The sequence below is a fragment of the Schistocerca cancellata genome, chromosome 5 (genome assembly GCF_023864275.1).
Source record: "Schistocerca cancellata isolate TAMUIC-IGC-003103 chromosome 5, iqSchCanc2.1, whole genome shotgun sequence".
Classification (NCBI taxonomy): domain Eukaryota; kingdom Metazoa; phylum Arthropoda; class Insecta; order Orthoptera; family Acrididae; genus Schistocerca; species Schistocerca cancellata.
In genome coordinates, this window is record NC_064630.1 from 227,183,603 (window position 1) to 227,207,787 (window position 24,185).

The window sequence follows — 24,185 nt, forward strand, 5'->3', positions numbered from 1 at the left end:
AGATGTTTGCCGCATCGCAAATGGTAGTCACAACGAACCAAAATGACACTTGACACTTTCATGGGAAACTTGAGGTTGTTTGCTACAAATTGACATATCTATCGATCCTGTATATTATCTCAATAAATGTCTATATGATTTCAAAGTTGTAAAGTCATTTTTGACTCACCATGTAAGATTTACCGAACAAGTCTTGTAGCTTTTCCTCACTTTCAAACAGGAAAACAGTGCCATCAATCGGTGACAACATTCACTGGTGGCGCTAGCGTTACAGGACCTGTTGAAGAAGATGAACACTCGACTGAAGAAAGATTAAGGTAGTGAGGCGGAGAAGAATTGGCATTAGCGATACACTTAACATCAAAATTGGGGACCACGTAATAGATGAAGTGAAGAAATTCTGTCAGCTCCGATGCAAAATTGCAATGACAGACGAAGATATTATGATAATGAGAAACGACATAGCACAGAGAAAAAGAGCATTCCTGGCTAAAAGAAGTCTACTACGAGGGTCATTTCAAAATTCCTGCAAACTGTGCATGCGCAACCGTTACTGTGGCCTGATAAAGTTGAAATTCATGTCCGTTGTGAGCGAGACTTGGCGTGACGGCCGTTTATGTGTTAGCTGGTTCGCGTAGCTGTGTCATGTGTAATTCAGTTCTAAAATTGAAGGTGAAACCGATTCATGTCGTATTACACGTAATGTCCAGCGTTCTACATCAAAATCGAATCCCTACGTGGAAAATGTTACAAAGAACTTGGCAATAAATTGAACATAGACTCAGTCTGGAACCGCGTGAACGCTACGGTCGCAGGTTCGAATCCTGCCTTGGGCATGGATGTGTGTGATGTCCTTAGGTTAGTTAGGTTTAAGTAGTTCTAAGTTCTAGGGGACTGATGACCACAGCTGTTAAGTCCCATACTGCTCAGAGCCATTTGAACCATTTTTTAAAACATAGACTTGATATTCTTCGTGCTACAAATGGTTCACATGTATTGATGATAAATACATAAATTCTTTGAGATGCTCTACAATGTGGTGCATTTTTCATTGTCGTATCTACTTTGTTATTTTTCCCTGGTTCTTTGAAATCAGGTAGGTTTAAGTGGGACACCCTGTTTTATGAACGAATTGCAGATAACGAAAACAAATAAGAACAAGAATCAGAAACAAATTTTCATGTCTGATAAGAAATATTCCCGTCGTTTATGTGAGTAGAGAAGCATGGACAACCTTTAAATTGCATCACAGTAAAGCGATGGTGAAGTCATACTATTATAAAATGGCGTTCATTTTACTCTTAACTATTGATTCTAGCGGGAGAAGAGCAGGAAAGTTGGGGTTTTGGACGGGGAGAAACTAAAATGTAACAGAAAAACGGGAAAATGAAATGAATTACAACAAATACGAAACAGAAGCATGAAATGTTGAGAAACCGACACACTGAATTCTAGAAGAAAAGCCAGTACACAACTCCCGAAAATCCACAGAAAGTAACGAATATTGGAATCAACTATAATTAACCTCTATAGGAAAATTCCAGTTACTAATTCCAACCGTTTCATGATTCATATATAAGTTACTTTTGCAGGAGTTGTATGCTCTGAAACGTACTAGCATTTCTACATTTTTTATTGCTCTTTAAAACTAGTGTGTTGGTATAACAAAAATTGGAATCGGTAACTATTCGATGGTTCATAATTTTGATATTGGGTTTTTGTAGGATTTCTATATTTCTTATTGATCTCAGAAGTACTACGAAAAATTAACAGATGTTGTAGGTAAAGATTCCAATTTTTCGTTCTTAGTGGTGAAGAGAGTAATATCAAATGTAGAAATCCTGTAATACTTCATGCACACACTTGTTGTTAAAACTGTGTAAATAACGAACCGTGGAACGGTTGGAATCGGTAACTAGAATTAACCTATATAGGTCAATTCTAGTTGGCGATTCCAATATTAGTCTCTTTCTGCAGAACTTCAAAGAGCAATTACAAATGCTGAAACCATATTACATTTCAGTGCACACGCCTGCTGGGAAAACCATAATGTACCATGCAATGCTTGGAATCGGTAACTGGAATTGACCTCTGTAGCTTAATTCTAGTTACTGATTACAATATTATTTACACCCTACTTCTTTCGAATTTTCGTTACTTGTGTTCTAGATCTGTAAGATTCAATAATTATTACTAAAAATCAACGCTATTTCACAATGTTACGTCTTCATCATGCGCTGTACTGCAATGGATTTAAAGGTTCTCTGTGCTTTCCTTACGCGAATAAATTATGTTAATAATTTATTCAGACACGTATACTTCTCGTTTTGTGGTCTTATTTATTTTCGTTACCTTCAGTTCTTTTCGATATAATTTATCACTAAGTAATTAATCACGTGGATTGTTATTGTAACTTCATCTATGTTACATTCATTTGTCCACGAGTATGATCAGTTGTTTTCAAAGATTGCCTCTATGTAGCGTCTCTGTCCTAGGTAAGAAGTCTTTGCTCATAGCCGACGAATGGGATCGGACACTAGAATTGACCCCATGGTTATTTGTCTTGAATGTTGTGTTTATCTACTGTAAAGAGTTCAGAACAAGAAGAAAGACCATTCATACTAGAGAGCATCGAAACGTACAAATCATTGCAGACATTGTGGGATGTTAGAGCAGACAAATATACAGGGTGTTACAAAAAGGTACGGCCAAACTTTCAGGAAACATTCCTCACACACAACGAAAGAAAATATGTTATGTGGACATATGTCCGGAAACGCTTACTTTCCGTGTTAGAGCTCATTTTATTACTTCTCTTCAAATCACATTAATCATGGAATGGAAACACACAGCAACAGAACGTACCAGCGTGACTTCAAACACTTTGTTACAGGAAATGTTCAAAATGTCCTCCGTTAGCGAGGATACATGCATCCACCCTCCGTCGCATGGAATCCCTGATGCGCTGATGCAGCCCTGGAGAATGGCATATTGTATCACAGCCGTCCACAACACGAGCACGAAGAGTCTCTACATTTGGTACCGGGGTTGCGTAGACAATGCCCCCATAAATGAAAGTCAAGAGGGTTGAGGTCAGGAGAGCGTGGAGGCCGTGGAATTGGCCCGCCTCTACCAATCCATCGGTCACCGAATCTGTTGTTGAGAAGCGTACGAACACTATGACTGAAATGTGCAGGAGCTCCGTCGTGCATGAACCACATGTTGTGTCGTACTTGTAAAGGCACATGTTCTAGCAGCACAGGTAGAGTATCCCGTATGAAATCATGATAACGTGCTCCATTGAGCGTAGGTGGAAGAACATGGGGCCCAATCAAGACATCACCAACAATGCCTGCCCAAACGTTCACAGAAAATCTGTGTTGATGACGTGATTGCACAATTGCGTGCGGATTCTCGTCAGCTCACACATGTTGATTGTGAAAATTTACAATTTGATCACGTTGGAATGAAGCCTAATCCGTAAAGAGAACATTTGCGCTGAAATGAGGATTGACACATTGTTGGATGAACCATTCGCCGAAGTGTACCCGTAAAGGCCAATCAGCTGCTGATAGTGCCTGCACGCGCTGTACATGGTACGGAAACAACTGGTTCTCCCGTAGCACTCTCCATATAGTGACTTGGTCAACGTTACCTTGTACAGCAGCAACTTCTCTGACGCTCACATTAGGGTTATCGTCAACTGCACGAAGAATTGCGTCGTCCATTGCAGGTGTCCTCGTCGTTCTAGGTCTTCCCCAGTCGCGAGTCATAGGCTGGAATGTTCCGTGCTGCTCCCTAAGACGCCGATCAATTGCTTGGAACGTCTTCCTGTCGGGACACCTTCGTTCTGGAAATCTGTTTCGATACAAACGTACCGCGGCACGGCTGTTGCCCTGTGCTAATCCATACATCAAATGGGCATCTGCCAACTCCGCTTTGTAAACATTGCACTGACTGTAAAACCACGTTCGTGATGAACACTAACCTGTTGATGCTACGTACTGATGTGCTTGATGCTAGTACTGTAGAGCAATGAGTCGCATGTCAACACAAGCACCGAAGTCAACATTACCTTCCTTCAATTGGGCCAACTGGCGGTGAATCGAGGAAGTACAGTACACACTGACGAAACTAAAATGAGCTCTAACATGGAAATTAAGCGTTTCCGGACACATGTCCACATAACATCTTTTCTTTATTTGTGTGAGGTATGTTTCCTGAAAGTTTGGCAGTACCTTTTTGTGACAACCTGTATAAACCGGAAACATAAGCATTACCCTTCTGCGTTGTTGTCCACTAAGTACAGAGGCGATAGCCTACAGCTACAAGGAAAAACCTTTTACAAGAATTCCTTACGAACAAGCATAGCGCTGTCGCTGTGCAGATCAGATGTTGCAGCAAGTAAAATATTCTGATTGACATTTATCTCATTGAACCTCAAGCAGAGCAACTTCCACAGCAGCAGCTTCATCGTCGTTCATAATTTAAAACCATACTGAATACTGCACATTTTTATCGAGCACTGTAGGAAAAAAATTCAATATCGTTGCGCAACATTAGCGTACAATACGTCTATGGGCCGGTGGCCAACGCTATTGCCCGCTATTCTCGCTTACATAACAGGCGTTCTGGCAAGCTGCGTGAACAGCAATTTTTGAAGTATTGTTGGCATGTCGGTTCACTATCTGGAAGTAAGATTACGAAACAAAAAAAAAAAAAAAAAAATGGAACGAGTAGGTACACAGATTCAGCTTTAGAGACGGCGATGAACGACTGCGAATTTTTGGTAGCTTTCTGGGAGAGTGTTAATATCTACATATTATAAGGGACACCGTGTACAAAACATTGGTGCCACCCACTTTTCGACATCGGCTTGTTAAGAGTGTTTGTGAATCCCAGCAAGTCGGAGTAAAGGAAGACATCGAAGCAGTTCATAGGCGTGTTGCTACATTTGATACTGCACGGTTCGGTAGTACAAGTGTGTTACAGAAGTACTCCGTGTATTTAGAAGGGAATCCTTGGTGTGTTAGAAGACGATCGTTTGACAAAACGCTATTGAGAAGCAGCATTTGATAGTGCTGAATGGTTCTGTTGTAGCCAACGGTCATCTCGCATAAGAACCAGTAAGGGAAAATAAAGGACACTAGGTCTCGTACAGGGCCACTCAGTCAATCACTTTTCATTCACTCCGTTTCCCAGAGGCAGAAGAATGAGAACGACAGGAGGCGTGGAGCGTGCGCAAAGATGGGCGACGTGAATTTCTTACCTGACATGTTTCCTTCGTGCGTAAGTTCGATAAATGGTTAAACATCATAGTTAACTAAAATGTGAGTAAATTTCCCGCGTGAAGAAAGAAGACAAAAATTATCTTCAGAGTAAAATAGATAAATATTTTCCAGGCACCAATGCGCCGCTAAAGACAGAGAATCGGAAATTACTACTGCAAGTTCGCACAGGGGCCTGTAAGAAATCATTCTTCACGCGCTGCACCCATCTTTGTAACGGCAAAAAAACATTAATGAACAGTATTCATTTCCGAGTAATTTTTCTATCTTTGTGTAACTAGTTGCAGAGCGACAACACTGATGCTTTTAACTTCCTTCTTCGTAATCTTGTGAAAGTTTTCGCCATCTTGTTTGTTTTCATTCCTGCTGCTGTGCAATTGGCAGGATAATTTTCTTCGGTAAAATCTCGCGCTTCATTTTACATACACAAAATTACCAGGCACGCCGTGTAGTTTCAACGCCATCGAGGCGAAGGTAATAAGAAGTCAATGGCCGCTCAGCTGCTGTCAAGACCCCCCCCCCCTCACCACTCTCCCGCCTCCTCCACCACGAACCCTACTATCGCAACGTCACCGCCAATGACACACTATAATACTAGCGGCGCCTTGTTCGTATCGTTAGTCGTTACGAGTACAGCAAAAGGAAATTGTGTTGCTGCGCTGCTGCCGCTGTAAATCTTTCGACCATGAAACTAGTTTATTTTCTGGTGTTATATTGTTTATGCATTTCGGTAAATGCACACCCTCCGTATACCTGTAATGTGACAGAAGTAAGTACAAAAATTTTAGAAATCGATATACAATATTTTTTCTTATGTTACTAGCAAATATGTAGGAAACAACGTTGAATGTGGATGAAAAAGAAAATGAAAAGGGAGTTAAAGTTGCAAGCTTTATATATGTTTTATTAATTATTTGGTTCGAGGTAAAAACGAAAAAAATAAAGTTTACATGTCGTTCGTCGACTTAGGAAAAAACAAAATAATTATTTATAACTGGGCATTAAACTTTTTAGTACACTTCCTTCACACGCAGTTTCAGTAAAGACTGTCAAAAAGGTGTTCAAAATCGCCTTTACAAAACGGAAGTTAGTCAATTGAGAATCTGTGAGTCATACAAGAAGACCTTACATTTTGACTCGTTGTTTATAAACTTGTTTGGTTTTATCTTTACTTACCACCTGTGCGGCATTTCATTGTTGGCTAACATGAGTTGCTATCTTTCATTGGGTGCATTATTTACGTTTCAACCTGTGTCAACATCACTAGCATGTATGATAATTAAATGTGGTTAAACAAATTTAAATTGGTACATGTGTGTACGTTTAGTTCGGTTCAAACCGAAAAATTACATGCAAAGTATTTCATCCTTTTTAATAACAAAATTCCACAGATATTTCTAGTTTTCTGTTTTATTTTTTATTGCTTATAATTATACTAGTTGGGGTACCCAGCTTCGCTTAGGGAGGAGATACGAGAATGTGTGGTAGATGAAATAAAAGGAGAAACTGTGAATATGAGAGGTAAAAAAAAAAAAATTGAAAACGTATTCTAACTATTTACAGCACTTGTTAAAGTATAAGACGTAATATTTTTTATTGAAATCATATTCTAGCTATTTACACTACTTGTTTATAAACAACGTTTTTCATTTTGTTATCTTGCGTGTATACGTACAATTTCTTCGAATGTTCTACTCGAGAGCAAGATACATTTAGTAGACCATGAGAGAAGCATGAGTCTTTGATGTCGATGCCGCAATATTTAAAGTTTGTCCTTGCGCTTCCTTAACTGTAAAACTGTAGACTAATTTGATTGGAAATTGCAGTATCTTAAATCAGAATGGCAGTTCAGTAGAGTTCAGTGGTATTTTTGGGATAAATAATGTGTGTCGTTTGTACTTTCCAGTCTTAAGTTCGGCTGCGATTATGTTATTCGATAGCTGTGTGATATTCATACTTGTTCCATTACATAGTTTTGGTGAGTTTAGATTTCTGAGTAGTATGAACGGAGATACAATATTATGTCGAAGGCGGTGTAATGGTATTCCTGGTATTTGCAAAGAGTTTACAAATTCTGTGGGGAAGTTAACACTTTCTTCAACGTTTGCCATCGTATCGATCGATTTGTGTATTCTCTCTTCACCGGGAATTTTCTTTTGAATATTAAAGTTGATATTGTCGACAGCAGTTTTTAGTTGCCAAAACTGCCCTTTAAAATAGCCAGTCCGTATTGATATAATTGTGAACATTATTTGGATAAGTTTGGTCGACGAGCTCGTTTTCAGCAGCGGCTATGTTGCAGAAGTCGCTGTTGAGTTTAATGGGCCTGTTGTCTTGTCAATAGGCTATGTGTCTTCGGCTGTTTGTAAAAGTTGAGCAAAATGCACTGTTGTTTCGTCTTTCGATAGTTCAGCTCTCATACTTTTTGTTAGTCCCAATATTTGTAAGCGTGGCCAGAGATGTGACTTTTTTTAAGCATGAGTTGATCTCGTCTCCTGGTATCGTCTTGGGGATAACTGGAAGTGTTTGCTGAAAGTCTCCTGAGAGTATGATTAACTCTCCTCCCATCACTTCAGAGATTCCTCGCAAGTCTTGTAATGTTCTGTCTATGGCTTCGAGCGTTTTTTTATGTGCCATTGTGCATTCGTCCCAGAAGATAATTTTAGCTTGCTTTAGAAGTTCACCCCGTCCACTTGCTCTTGAAACTTTACATATCGGGAACTGTTCTTCGGCTGTATTCAACGCTAGTTGTAGGGCGGAATGGGCAGTTTGTCCTCCTTCCGAAAGTGTGGCTGCAATACCGGATGATGCCAGCGCACGTGCGACGTGTTGTTTTGCACGTATTTCCGCCAGCAATAGATTTATTGTAAACATTTTTTCGGTGCCGCCTAGTGCGTCCAAGTACGTAATTCTTGATAAGATTGTAAATTTCCTTTTGGTTGTCATTGAGGAGTGGTTTGTTGTGAGCAACGTATTAAAGTAGCTTGTTGATATTGCAACTTTTTTCCTTTGTAATTTCGAAGTTTAGCACACTTATAGCATCTTTTCGTGGTGCTTGCATCTCAAGTTGTACTAAAGATCTGTTTGTTTGTTGTTAAACATTTGTCTTCTAAGCGAATGAATGTTTAATTGAAGATGCCATTGAATTCGTTGGTCAGCTCAGGATGAGCTTGTCGGATTCGTACACTCTTTGAAGAAGTCCCATAGCTGTTTTGGTTTCGATGGGTTACATACTGTTAGAATTAGGGCGAATGATTATCTCATTTGTTCAGCTGAGGCTGTGAGTAAGGCTTCTTGTAGTCTTAATTCACAGTGGTTGTCGTTTCCCAATAGTACTAAGCATAGGCATGCTTCTCTTTACGTCTGTTACAGGTAACCGTCAACAATCTTGAGATCTGTGAAACGTTTTGGTCCCCGTATGTCATGTAGCAGCTTCTGGAGATAGAAACATTCTGTATTGTTCGGATGTACGGAGTATACTCAACCTAGTGCGCCAGCTTTCATGATCTTGAATGATCTACTTGAATTCCTTGTTTCCGTCGCTGAAAGATTTTTCTTGTTGTGCTCCACATATAGGGTGGTCCATTGATAGTGACCGGGCCATATATCTCACGAAATAAGCATCAAACGAAAAAACTACAAAGAACGAAACTCTTCTAGCTTGATGGGGAAACCAGATGGCGCTTTGGTTGCCCCGCTAGATGGGGCTGCCATAGGTCTAAAGGATATCAACTGCGTTTTTTAAAATAGGAACCCCCATTTTTTATTACATATTCGTGTAGTACGTAAAGCAATATGAATGTTTTAGTCAGACCACTTTTTCCCCTTTGTGATAGATGGCGCTGTAATAGTCACAAACGTATAAGTAAGTGGTATCACGTAACATTCCGCCAGTGCGGACAGTATTTGCTTCGTGATACATTACCCGTGTTAAAATGGACCGTTTACCTATTCCAGAAAAGGTCGATATCGTGTTGATGTATGGCTATTGTGATCAAAATGCCAAACGGGCGTGTGCTATGTATGCTGCTCGGTATCATGGACGACATCATCCAAGTGGCTGGACTGTTCGCTGGATAGTTATGTTATTCAAGGAAACAGGAAGTGTTCAGTCACATGTGAAACGTCAAGACCTGCAACAAATGATGATGCCCAAGTAGGTGTTTTAGATGCTGTCGCGGCTAATCCGCACATCAGTGGCAGACAGATTGCGCGAGAATCGGGAATCTCAAAACCGTCGGTGTTGAGAATGCTACATCAACATCGATTGCACCCGTACCATATTTCTCTGCACCAGGAATTACATGAACGTCGTGTACAGTTCTGCCACTGGGCACAAGAGAAATTACGGGACGATGACAGATTTTTTGCACGCGTTCTAATTATCGATGAAGCGTCATTCTCCAACAGCGGTAACGTAAACCGGCATAATATGCAATATTGGGCAACGGAAATTCCACGATGGCAGCGGCAAGTGGAACATCAGCGACCGTGGCGGGTTAATGTATGGTGCGGTATTATGGGAGGAAGGATAAATGGCCCCCATTTGATCGATGGTAATCTAAATGGTGCAATGTATGCTGATTTCCTACGTAACGTTCTACCGATGTTACTACAAGATGTTTCACTGCATGACAGAATGGCGATGTACTTCCAACATGATGGATGTCCGGCACATAGCTCGTGCGCGGTTGAAGCGGTATTGCATAGCATATTTCATCACAGGTGGATTGGTCGTCGAAGTACCATATCATGGGCCGCACGTTCACCGGATCTGACGTCCCCGGATTTCTTTGTGTGGGGAAAGCTGAAGGATATTTTCTATCGTGATCCACCGAAAGCGCCTGACAACATGCGTCAGCGCATTGTCAATGCATGTACGAACGTTACGGAAGGCGAACTACTCACTGTTGACAGGAATGTCGTTACAAGTATTGCCAAATGCATTGAGGTTGACGGATATCATTTTGAGCATTTATTGCATTAATGTGGTATTTACAGGTAATCACGCTGTAACAGCATGCGTTCTCAGGAATGATAAGTTCACAAAGGTACATGTATAACATTGGAACAACCGAAATAAAATGTTCAAACGTACCTACGTTCTGTATTTTAATTTAAAAAAACGTACATGTTACCAACTGTTCGTCTAAAATTGTGAGCCATATGTTTGTGACTATTACAGCGCCATCTACCATGGGCGTATCCAGCGAGGGGCGGGGTCAGCTGCCCCCCCCCCCCCCCCTAGAAGATATTCGCAGTTTTTTAGTAGTTTACTGTTTTATTTAATAAGAAATGCTGCATGTTTTCTCGGATTGTACAAGTGCATTCTTGTATTTAAAATGTTTATTAAAAGCAGTTTTTCACTGGTTTACTGTTTTATTTAGTAAGAAGTGCTGTATGTTGTATCGAGTCCTTGTTTCCTGAGACTAGTAGGACCTGCCCCCCCCCCCCCCCCCCAACAGTTCAGATCCTAGGTACGCCCTTGCCCTTGCCCTTGCCATCTATCACAAAGCGAAAAAAGTGGTCCAACTAAAACATTCATATTTCTTTACGTACTACACGAATATGTAATTAAAATGGGAGTTCCTATTTAAAAAGACGCCGTTGATATCCGTTTGACATACGGCAGCGCCATCCAGCGGGCAACCCATAGCGCCATCTCGTTTCCCCCTTCAAGCTTCGTTCTTTGTAGTTTTTTCGTTTGACGCTTATTTCGTGAGATACTTGGTCCCGTCACGATCAATGGACCACCCTGTATAATAGGTATGGAGGTACACATATACACTCCTGGAAATGGAAAAAAGAACACATTGACACCGGTGTGTCAGACCCACCATACTTGCTCCGGACACTGCGAGAGGGCTGTACAAGCAATGATCACACGCACGGCACAGCGGACACACCAGGAACCGCGGTGTTGGCCGTCGAATGGCGCTAGCTGCGCAGCATTTGTGCACCGCCGCCGTCAGTGTCAGCCAGTTTGCCATGGCATACGGAGCTCCATCGCAGTCTTTAACACTGGTAGCATGCCGCGACAGCGTGGACGTGAACCGTATGTGCAGTTGACGGACTTTGAGCGAGGGCGTATAGTGGGCATGCGGGAGACCGGGTGGACGTACCGCCGAATTGCTCAACACGTGGGGCGTGAGGTCTCCACAGTACATCGATGTTGTCGCCAGTGGTCGGCGGAAGGTGCACGTGCCCGTCGACCTGGGACCGGACCGCAGCGACGCACGGATGCACGCCAAGACCGTAGGATCCTACGCAGTGCCGTAGGGGTCCGCACCGCCACTTCCCAGCAAATTAGGGACACTGTTGCTCCTAGGGTATCGGCGAGGACCATTCGCAACCGTCTCCATGAAGCTGGGCTACGGTCCCGCACACCGTTAGGCCGTCTTCCGCTCACGCCCCAACATCGTGCAGCCCGCCTCCAGTGGTGTCGCGACAGGCGTGAATGGAGGGACGAATGGAGACGTGTCGTCTTCAGCGATGAGAGTCGCTTCTGCCTTGGTGCCAATGATGGTCGTATGCGTGTTTGGCGCCGTGCAGGTGAGCGCCACAATCAGGACTGCATACGACCGAGGCACACAGGGCCAACACCCGGCATCATGGTGTGGGGAGCGATCTCCTACACTGGCCGTACACCACTGGTGATCGTCGAGGGGACACTGAATAGTGCACGGTACATCCAAACCGTCATCGAACCCATCGTTCTACCATTCCTAGACCGGCAAGGGAACTTGCTGTTCCAACAGGACAATGCACGTCCGCATGTATCCCGTGCCACCCAACGTGCTCTAGAAGGTGTAAGTCAACTACCCTGGCCAGCAAGATCTCCGGATCTGTCCCCCATTGAGCATGTTTGGGACTGGATGAAGCGTCGTCTCACGCGGTCTGCACGTCCAGCACGAACGCTGGTCCAACTGATGCGCCAGGTGGAAATGGCATAGCAAGCCGTTCCACAGGACTACATCCAGCATCTCTACGATCGTCTCCATGGGAGAATAGCAGCCTGCATTGCTGCGAAAGGTGGATATACACTGTACTAGTGCCGACATTGTGCATGCTCTGTTGCCTGTGTCTACGTGCCTGTGGTTCTGTCAGTGTGATCATGTGATGTATCTGACGCCAGGAATGTGTCAATAAAGTTTCCCCTTCCTGGGACAATGAATTCACGGTGTTCTTATTTCAATTTCCAGTAGTGTAGTAGGCATAATGTTTTCGAGAATGGATCATTTAGCACAGATGGTAAAAAGCGGTCAGTTGGTTCGCTTGCAATGTTTCTGGAAGTGTCTTTTGTGGAGTAAACTCTCTGTCCATTCTCCAATGTACTGATAGATGTTACACAGTTTGTTCGTATTCGCGTATGGGAAAACTGAAAATCCGCCATGCTGATTCTTTACTGTTGATGTATTGTCCCATTTGGTGGATGAGGATCTCGTTGTTTCTATTTTGTTGTTCACCGTCTTTGGCTATTTGAACTACTGCCATGTCAACTTCCTTTGATGAATTGCACTGAACTACAGTATTCTTCGTTTAGATGTGCTTGGAACATTTTGGAAAGTAGTGTGTTACACCGTACTACCCATTGATTATCTGTTTCCAGTTCGTCGCTGCCTCTTTATTCGTATTTTTGCTGTGCAGTCGCCGTTTTTGGGTGATCGTCTTCTGTATTTGGGATAGCCATCAACTCCGGTTTTCGTGTCGTCCAAGTACTGACGCTTGTAGGCTGATGATTTTGTCGATATTTGTGGGAGGAATTCTGTCGTGCAGCCATATGTGATTTGTGAGTGAGGCAGTTCTCGTTTTTGCCTTTCGATTGTGTACATCCAGCATCTGACGGTTCCAAGGATGTGATGTTTTGTGATGACTTCAGTTAATCTCATTTGTTTTTGTCGGGAAACTCCGGCTATTATGTCGTGTTGATGCAAGTGGGATTGACCGCATCTTAGTTATTCTTTGATTTCTGGCCACGACGAGTTGAATGTGAAAGTTATGAAGAGGTCAGTTAGACCACATTTTCTTATGCAGGTCATGGCATCTTGAGTGAACTCATGCATGTCTTGGACTTATGTATGATGACGGTAAGCTTACCATTGTCCCGATCTCGTCAGTGTTTCCATCATTTATAATGATATCCTGAAGGTGGATGTATTCTTCCGTGCTTAGTTCTTCTGGTTGAGTCTTACGGAAAGCATCCGTTCCGCTTCTCTTTTTGTATACAAATCTACCATGAATTGTTGGAATAAACGGCGCGTTTTGGGAACGTGATCGTTTGTTTCATTGTCTCTTATCACTAAACTGTAAGCGTAGAACTCCTTGGAAGTGCCTTTTTTTGTTTATATCTACGCCTGTGTCGGTTGGATTTGTTTCAAATTAAAATGACATCCGTCCTCTCCGTGCAGAAATAGTAATGAATACCGGAGGGCATCTTATGAACGGTAAAATGGAAATGAGCGTACGTACATCTACATCTACATGGATACTCCGCAAATCACATTTAAGTGCCTGGCAGAGGGTTCATCGAAACAACTTCACAATTCTGTATTATTCCGATCTCGTATAGCGCGCGGAAAGAACGAACACCAATATCTTTCCGTACGAGCTCGGATTTCCCTTGTTTTATCGTGGTGATCGTTTCTCCCTATGTAGGTCGGTGTCAGCAAAATATTTTCGCATTCGGAGGAGAAAGTTGGTGATTGGAATTTCGTGAGAGGATTCCGTCGCTACGAAAAACGCCTTTCTTTTAATGATGTCCAGCCCAAATCCTGTATCATTTCAGTGACACTCCCTGCCATATTTCGCGATGATACAAAACGTGCTGCCGTTCTCTGAACTTTTTGGATGTACTCCGTCGGTCCTACAACACTTTCTATGTAATCCTTCCAGTTTAAGTTGTTCTTAATTGTAATTCCTAGGTATTTAGCTGAATTTACGGCCTTTAGATTAGACTGATTTATCGTGCAACCACTCATGTGGATGACCCCACACTTTTCGTTATTTAGGGTCAACTGACAATGTTCGTACCATTCAGATATCTTTTTAAATCGTTTTGTAATTTATTTTGATCTTCTTAGTCGACAAACGACAGCGTCATCTGCAAACAACCTAAGACGGCTGCTCAGATTGTCTCCCAAATCGTTTTTACAGATAAGGAACGGCAAATGGATCAGCATACTATAACACTACCTTGGGGAACGCCAGAATCATTCTGTTTTACTCGATGACTTTCCGTCAATTACTGCGAACTGTGACCTCTCTGCCGGGAAGTCGCAAATCTAGTCACATAACTGAGACGAAATTCCATAAGCACGCAGTTTCACTACAAGCCGCTTGTGTGGTACAGTGTCAAAAGCCTTCCGAAAATCCAGAAATACGGAATCCATCTGAAATCCCTTGTCAATACCACTCAACACTCCATGTGGATGAAGAGCCATTTGTGTTTCACAGGAACGATGTTTTCTAAACTCATGTTGACTGTGCCAATAGACCTTTTTCTTCGAGATAATTCATAGTGTTCTAACACAATAATTGTTCCAAAATCCTGCTGCATATCGACGTTAACGATATGGGCCTGTAATTAAGTGGATTACTCCTACTACCTTTCTTGAATATTGGTGTGACCTGTGCAACTTTCCAGTCTTTGGTTACGGATCTTTTGCCGAGCGAACGGTTGTATATGATTGTTAAGTATGGAGCTAATGCATCAGCATACTATGAAAGGAAACTAACTGGTATACAGTCTGGACCAGAAAACCAACTTTTATTAAGTGATTTAAGTTGCTTCACTATTCCGAGGATATTTACTTCTACGTTACACATGTTGGCAGCTCTTCTTGATTCGAATTCTGGAATGTTTACTTCGTCTTCTTTTGTGAAGGCATTTCGGAAGGCTGTGTTTAGTAATTCTGCTTTGGCAGCACTGTCTTCGATAGTATCTCCATTGCTAACGCGCAGAGAAGGCAGTGATTGTTTCTTGCCGCTAACATACTTCACATACGACCAGAATCTCTTTGGATATTCTACCAGGTTTCGAGCGAAGTTTCGTTATGGAAACTGTTATAAGCATCTCGCATTGAAGTCCGAGTTAAATTTTGAGCTCCTGTAAAAGATCGCCAATTTTGGGATTTTGCGTTTTTTTTCTTTTTTTTTTAATTTGGCATGTTGTTTCGTTGTTTCTGCAACAGTGTTCTAACCCGTTTTGTGTATCTGCATTCTACTGTAGTCCTCTTCTTCGTTGAACAGTTATGTCACGGCTTGTGTTTTCATTGTCCACAATTACGATGGCTACTTAGTATATCTGAGTTGCATTAAATCGACGTCGGCCCGAATTATAAATTTATAGTCATGAGAAATCATTCGGTCTAGTGCTGATTTGAATAGGAGAATCACATGGTACGTATTTGCGTAAGATCCTCTGCACATCTCGAGCTACTACCCGTCTCAGTCCACTGATATTTGTGCATCGTTGATCATTTTCTGCTTCTTCGTTTCTGATGAAATGTGTTTGCAGAAATTTATAGTGTTCATTGTGTAGTGGTAGTACTGATTTCATGTTGTGATAGATTTCTCCTTGGATGGAGACAACATGATCGATTTCATCTCTGTTAGTGTTGATCGAAATGACACCGAAAGCAGTCGTTTGGAAGCAGGCAATGTACGCTTTTATATTTTAAAGAAAGTGTTTTGATTCTGGAGTTTCCCCAATCATGTAATGTAAAAATTCTTGCGGAGGCGCTTCCCATGGTGTTAGTAAAATTTTTCCATTCATGCAACAGAATGCTGGTGTTTCTCTACTGAATTCGTTCGCGTTGCAAAATTGTGAGATGTTATCCATTTTTCCGATCACGATATGTTGGTGTTTCTCTACTGAATTCGTTCGCGTTGCAAAATTGTCAGATGTTATCCATTTTTCCGATGACGATATGTTTGTGTTTGTAATATTCTTTCGTCGGGTCGTACTGGAATGCCAAGTTGTACTGTTCAATTGTCCTTGTCCGCACTTCTCGTAGAGTGATATTTTCATGACTCACTTCAGTTCGCAGTCTTTTATTATAAGATTATGTCGCAATTCTTGATTCTTCAGTCCGTTAATTTCGTTATTCATCGGTTTCTTTGCTTCTCACGGTGATCATTCTCGTTCGCTGGGAACTTAAACGTGCTTCACACTCTTCCTCTATTTCGTTTTTTTCGTTGTTCTTTTTACTGTCGCCGTTTTACTCCATAACTTTTACGTATTGTAGTGATTTGTAGGATATAGATGTAAGTAAAGTAGACTCAAGGCAGTAAAACTGTCAGGATTCATTCTCCATCGTGTACATAAATAATGTTGTGAAGCAGAGCATTAAGGAGTGTGGAAATAGCAAAGTTACACATTAATTACATTTCTAAATATGCTTGGTAGTCTGGGGCCATTACTGGATGTGAACTATATATATGAATCAGAAGACCCAAAATGGAATGGTGTGTTCCAACAAGGATTCATTTAATAAGTGTAAGAGGTTTGTAGAAATTCTTATCAGACTGCAGTGGTAGGCATCACAAGAGAGATTAGTGGATTATAAGAAATGTTTACCGTTAAATTTCTTAGTCTGCCAAAGAGAGTCAAACCATGTGTTAAATCCTCCCACATACCTCTTATAAAATGACTGTGACAAGAAAATCAGATAACTTAGAACCTGTTTGGAGAATGACCAACACTTATTCTTCCTGTGTTTCTTTTGCAAATAGAACAGGAAAGGGAGAAAGGGAAGTCGTATCAGAAGTAGCCTTTGCCACAGACTTTAAGGTGGCTTATGAAGTAGCTAGTTATTTAGTTAGTTACATGTTCCACGGATCATTTTTCAAGCTGGATCGTAATAATGTGGAACAAGTCATTTTACATTCACATCACTAATTTGTGCATGTGGTTACATTCTGAACATTTCTAAGTTATGTATATATTCTTTTACAGTTTTCAATGAGAAACTACCTCACTTTGTTTTCAAATTTTTCTTTGCTTTCCTCAGACATTTTATATCACCGGGTAAATGATCAAAAATTATTGTAGCAGCGTTGTGTATCCCTTCTTGTGCTAAAGACAACCTTAATGTGGAGTGATGAATGTCGTTTTTCCTTCAGACATTGTTATTTCGTACATCATTATTCCTCTTGAACTCAGAGAGTGTCTTATTTAGAAGAGACTTTATGAGAGAATAAATAGATTGTGAAGCAGTAATCAGAATGCCCAACTCCTTAAACAGGTGTCTACAAGAGGATTGTGGGTGAGCACCACATATTATTCTTACAGCGCGATTTTGCACAATGACGACTTTCTTTCTTAAAGATGAGTTATCCCAGAACCAGTGGCAGCTCCTGTGTAAGAGCTCAAAGAGCACGTGAACATCCTAATTTTCGACACCTTTCGTATTTATTGGTTATTTTTCTTTGGATGCTGTTGAACGCAACATAGATGCTGCAACCCAAAAGATACAGCACTTAGACCAGTCAGTCAACGAAACTGAATGCTTACAATATGGGAAAATAACAGAAGACGAAACCAAAAAATTAACAGCAAATATGCATGCTATAGAACAAACAAGTGACAAGGAAGCAGCACAGAAGATAAAACCACCACAATATGAGAAAATAACAAGAGAAGAAACCAGAAAGTTAACACAAAATATGTCTTCAGTAGAATGAACAAATGACAGGGAAGGAGCACAGAAGACAATATTACCAAGTAAAAAGACTAAGGAGGTGGACGGAAGACAAAAACAACAGATCACGGCGAAGCACCAAGAAGAGGACAGCATCCAAACAATACATGAACGATTTTTTATGGCCCAATCCACTGCAGAAGAAAACTAGCAAGAAGAAGTCCAGGACCCCCAGGATGTGAAAATCAAGACAGAAACGTAAAGAAGTCTAGAGCCTACTCTTCAAAGAATTAACCAGGCAAGAAATATACCTCTCATAGAACTGAATAATTCTTTAACTCTCCTATATCATAATGCACAGGGCTTCACCAGTAAGGTATACGAGCTAGAGGTCCTTTTGAATGACACATTGAAGGATATTTCCATCATCTGTGTAACTGAACACTGGCTGCTAGAAATGCAAAAATGTGCAGCTGGGATTTCAGACTTCCGTTGATCACCAGCTTTTGCAGGGAAACATACAGAGGTGGTGGAACATGTGTATATCTCAGAACAGATATTAAATCAAAGGAAATTAGGTTTAAAAATGTCTGCTGTATCGAAAAAGATTTTGAATATTGTTTATGTGAACTAACAGAAAGTAAAATTATAGCTGCATGTATATATAGATCCCCATTTGGCAATTTTGAATCTTTCTCTGAAAATTTAGAAAATCTTCTGAACTGTTTAAATAGTCAGAATAAATAGTTGTGCTTGGGGATTTCAATGATAATTTCAAGAACAACTGTAAAAAAAGGGCGGAAACTGGTTAATCTACTAAAAACATAAAATATGGACATACATGTAGAAGGTACCAACAAATACGGCAGCAAAAGTAAAAGTACTATTGACCAGATATTCACTGACAAATCAAAATGAGGCTGTAAATCTGAGGTATTGAATACAGGTTTCTCTGAGCATCAAGAAATTAAATTGACTTTAAGGAAATCTTATGGAAAAGTGATGACAGGAGATATATTGAGGGAAGATTAATTAATGATGACAGCGTTAGGGCTTTTAATCTCATGTCTCATGTTAAAAAATGTACATTGGAACATGGAAACCAATAATTCAAGATAAACAATTCAACACATTTTTGTCAAATTATAAATACTGCTACGATATTTCATTCCCTCTGAAGAGAATGAAAATAAACAAAAAACCAAATTCATGGATAACAAGTGAATCAAATATCCATCAGAAAGTCTTAGACTGCTATATAGATGTGCAAAGCAAAATGATACCTTGAAACCACATGTAATGTGTTATAGGAAAAAAAGCACAGGGAAGTTATAGTTGCTGCAAAAAAGAAGAACAAAGATTCATATATCAGAAAAGGAAACAACAAAATGAAATCAGAGTAGAAAGTTATTAATAATCGTACAGGCAAACATGAAAATGCAAGTAATGAAATACCATAAAACACAGAAATGAAATTGTTGATGATCCACTTCTAACAGCTACCATAATATATTTAATTATCATTATGTTAATGTAGCCTAAAACCTGATCACAACTAAATATGATTCAAAGACAAAGGTAATAACTCCAATAAATGAGTGGACAATCTACCTATGCCCCATAACACCCAAAGAAGCACAAACAGCTATCAGTAAACTAAAAAGTAAAATGATCTGCGGATTTGATAGTGTCCCTGACAAAATTATTAAATATAGTACCGATAATGTTGTCTCTCAAATTGTGGACATAATCAGTGACTCCTTTGAAACTGGCGAGTTTCCAAGTAAACTTAAGAGTCAAGAGTAATACCTGTTTATAAAAGTGGTGACAAGTTTGACATTAAAAATTTCAGACCATTATCATTATTATTATCTATGTTGTTGTTGTGGTCTTCAGTCCTGAGACTGGTTTGATGCAGCTCTCCATGCTACTCTATCCTGTGCAAGCTTCTTCATCTCCCAGTACCTACTGCAACCTACATCTTTCTGAATCTGCTTAGTGTATTCATCTCTTGGTCCCCCCCTACGATTTTTACCCTCCACCCTGCCCTCCAATACTAAATTGGTGATCCCTTGATGCCTCAGAACATGTCCTACCAACCGATCCCTTCTTCTGGTCAAGTTGTGCCACAAACTTCTCTTCTCCCCAATCCTATTCAATACTTCCTCATTAGTTATGTGATCTACCCATCTAATCTTCAGCATTCTTCTGTAGCACCACATTTCGAAAGCTTCTATTCTCTTCTTGTCCACACTATTTATCGTCCATGTTTCACTTCCATACATGGCTACACTCCATACAAATACTTTCAGAAACGACTTCCTGACACTTAAATCTATACTCGATGTTAACAAATTTCTCTTCTTCAGAAACGCTTTCCTTGCCATTGCCAGTCTACATTTTATATCCTCTCTACTTCGACCATCATCAGTTATTTTGCTCCCCAAATAGCAAAACTCCTTTACTACTTTAAGTGTCTCATTTCCTAATCTAATACCCTCAACATCACCCAACTTAATTCGACTACATTCCATTATCCTCGTTTTGCTTATGTTGATGTTCATCTTATATCCTCCCTTCAAGACACTATCCATTCCGTTCAACTGCTCTTCCAAGTCCTTTGCTGTCTCTGACAGAATTACAATGTCATCGGCGAACCTCAACGTTTTTATTTCTTCTCCATGGATTTTAATACCTACTCCGAATTTTTCTTTTGTTTCCTTTACTGCTTGCTCAATATATAGATTGAATAGCATCGGGGAGAGGCTACAACCCTGTCTTACTCCCTTCCCAACCATTGGTTCTCTTTCATGCCCCTCGACTCTTATAACTGCCATCTGGTTTCTATACAAATTGTAAATAGCCTTTCGCTCCCTGTATTTTACCCCTGCCACCTTTAGAACTTGAAAGAGAGTATTCCAGTCAACATTGTCAAAAGCTTTCTCTAAGTCTACAAATGCTAGGAACGTAGGTTTGCCTTTCCTTAATCTTTCTTCTAAGATAAGTCGTAAGGTCAGTATTGCCTCACGTGTTCCAGTATTTCTACGGAATCCAAACTGATCTTCCCCGAGGTCAGCTTCTACTAGTTTTTCCATTCGTCTGTAAAGAATTCGTGTTAGTATTTTGCAGCTGTGGCTTATTAAACTGATTGTTCGGTAATTTTCACATCTGTCCACACCTGCTTTCTTTGGGATTGGAATTATTATATTCTTCTTGAAGTCTGAGGGTATTTCGCCTGTTTCATACATCTTGCTCACCAGGTGGTAGAGTTTTGTCAGGACTGGCTCTCCCAAGGCCGTCAGTAGTTCCAATGGAATGTTGTCTACTCCGGGGGCCTTGTTTCGACTCAGGTCTTTCAGTGCTCTGTCAAACTCTTCACGCAGTATCGTATCTCCCATTTCATCTTCATCTACATCCTCTTCCATTTCCATAATATTGTCCTCAAGTGCATCGCCCTTGTATAGACCCTCTATATACGCCTTCCACCTTTCTGCTTTCCCTTCTTTGCTTAGAACTGGGTTTCCATCTGAGCTCTTGATGTTCATACAAGTGGTTCTCTTATCTCCAAAGGTCTCTTTAATTTTCCTGTAGGCAGTATCTATCTTACCCCTAGTGAGATAAACCTCCACATCCTTACATTTGTCCTCTAGCCATGCCTGCTTAGCCATTTTGCACTTCCTGTCGATCTCATTTTTGAGACGTTTGTATTCCTTTTTGCCTGCTTCACTTACTGCATTTTTATATTTTCTCCTTTCATCAATTAAATTCAATATTTCTTCTGTTACCCAAGGATTTCTACTAGCCCTCTTCTTTTTACCTACTTGATCCTCTGCTGCCTTCACTACTTCATCCCTCAAAGCTACCCATTCTTCTTCTACTGTATTTCTTTCCCCCATTCCTGTCAATTGTTCCCTTATGCTCTCCCTGAATCTGTCTACAACCTCTGGTTCTTTCAGTTTTTCCAGGTCCCATCTACTTAAATTCCCACCTTTTTGCAGTTTCTTCAGTTTCAATCTACAGGTCATAACCAATAAATTGTGGTCAGAGTCCACATCTGCACCTGGAAATGTCTTACAATTTAAAACCTGGTTCCTAAATCTCTGTCTTACCATTATATAATCTATCTGATACCTTTTAGTATCTCCAGGGTTCTTCCATGTATACAACCTTCTATCATGATTCTTAAACCAAGTGTTAGCTATGATTAAGTTGTGCTCTGTGCAAAATTCTACCAGGCGGCTTCCTCTTTCATTTCTTAGCCCCAATCCATATTCACCTACTACGTTTCCTTCTCTCCCTTTTCCTACACTCGAATTCCAGTCACCCATGACTATTAAATTTTCGTCTCCCTTCACTATCTGAATAATTTCTTTTATTTCATCATACATTTCTTCAATTTCTTCGTCATCTGCAGAGCTAGTTGGCATATAAACTTGTACTACTGTAGTAGGTGTGGGCTTCGTATCTATCTTGGCCACAATAATGCGTTCACTATGCTGTTTGTAGTAGCTTACCCGCATTCCTATTTTCCTATTCATTATTAAACCTACTCCTGCATTACCCCTATTTGACTTTGTGTTTATAACCCTGTAGTCACCTGACCAGAAGTCTTGTTCCTCCTGCCACCGAACTTCACTAATTCCCACTATATCTAACTTTAACCTATCCATTTCCCTTTTTAAATTTTCTAACCTACCTGCCCGATTAAGGGATCTGACATTCCACGCTCCGATCCGTAGAACGCCAGTTTTCTTTCTCCTGATAACGACATCCTCTTGAGTAGTCCCCGCCCGGAGATCCGAATGGGGGACTATTTTACCTCCGGAATATTTTACCCAAGAGGACGCCATCATCATTTAATCATACAGTAAAGCTGCATGCCCTCGGGAAAAATTACGGCCGTAGTTTCCCCTTGCTTTCAGCCGTTCGCAGTACCAGCGCAGCAAGGCAGTTTTGGTTATTGTTACAAGGCCAGATCAGTCAATCATCCAGACTGTTGCCCTTGCAACTACTGAAAAGGCTGCTGCCCCTCTTCAGGAACCACACGTTTGTCTGGCCTCTCAACAGATACCCCTCCGTTGTGGTTGTACCTATGGTACGGCTATCTGTATCGCTGAGGCACACAAGCCTCCCCACCAACGGCAAGGTCCATGGTTCATGGGGGGGTTTATTATCTATATTTTCGAAAATAATTGAAAAAATAATGTATGACAGATTGCTAGACTTCCTAAACAAACATAAAATTCTTATAAATGCACAGAATGGCTTCACAAAAGACAAATCTACACAAATGGCTCTCTTCAGTTTCCTAAAACTTGTTTACAAAGCTATTGAGGACAAGGAACTGATGCGTAGATTGTTTTGGACCTTTCCAAAGCGTTTGATCTTATAAATCATAGTCTACTATTAGTAAAACTATATAATTATGGTGTCCATGGTGTTTCCTATGAATGGTTCAAGCCATATTTAGCTGACAGGAAACAAAGAGTTCAAATTTCTCAGGATGGAAATATGCACCATTCTGAATACAAAAAGAGTTAATTGTGGGGTGCCACAGGGCTCAGTATTGGGTCCATTGTTATTCTTGGTTTTTTATTAATGACCTACCACAACAGTTCTCAGCAGCGGATACTATATTATTTGCTGATGATACCAGTTTCATTATAAAAGGAAAGAATGATTATAAGATGCAGCAAAAAATCGGCGAAACAGCAGAAGTGGCAGAAAAATGGTTTAAAGGTAACTGTCTAGTTGTCAATGACAAGAAAACTGTATGGATGAACTTCAACCATATAAGGAAACAAAAAAGGATCAATGTAAAATTCCCATTATTAAATAGCCAAATTCAGCAAAATAATCACATAAAATTTTTAGGATTATGGGTGGACGAGCATCTAAGATGGGAAAAACATAGAGAAATGATTAACAAAAAATTAAGCAAGTAGTGTTACATATTAAGAATGCTTAAAGGTTACTGCAATACTGAAACAGTGTTAAATGCTTATTATGCATGCACGCATAGTCTACTGAGGTATGGTATAGTATTCTGGGGAAATACCTCTTTTGCAAAGCAGTCTCTCAAGTTTCAAAAGAAAAGGTGTACGATTAATATGTGATGTTGTTTACAGAGCATCATGTAGAGGGATCTTTAAGGAATTAAAAACCATGACCTTACCATCTATATTTACATTTGAAAGTATCTGCTTCATTAAAAACCATAAAGTTTCACCTTTGAGTAGTGAGATCTGCAATTATC

The 24,185-nt window shown here is 40.6% G+C and overlaps 2 protein-coding genes across 24 annotated transcripts in view; both read left to right on the forward strand.

Moving 5' to 3' along the window:
* Positions 1 to 24,185, forward strand: part of LOC126188844 (uncharacterized) — a 2,133,693-nt gene that overhangs the window by 216,860 nt on the left and 1,892,648 nt on the right. The gene's annotated exons all lie outside the window — the stretch shown is intronic.
* LOC126188849 (cystatin-POGU1-like) overlaps positions 5,901 to 24,185 on the forward strand; it is a 114,189-nt gene continuing 95,904 nt past the window's right edge. Inside the window, exon 1 of the mRNA XM_049930491.1 lies at positions 5,901 to 6,057. Coding sequence (XP_049786448.1) covers positions 5,974 to 6,057 — 84 coding nt within the window. The 5' untranslated portion in view covers positions 5,901 to 5,973. The remainder of the gene's footprint in view (positions 6,058 to 24,185) is intronic.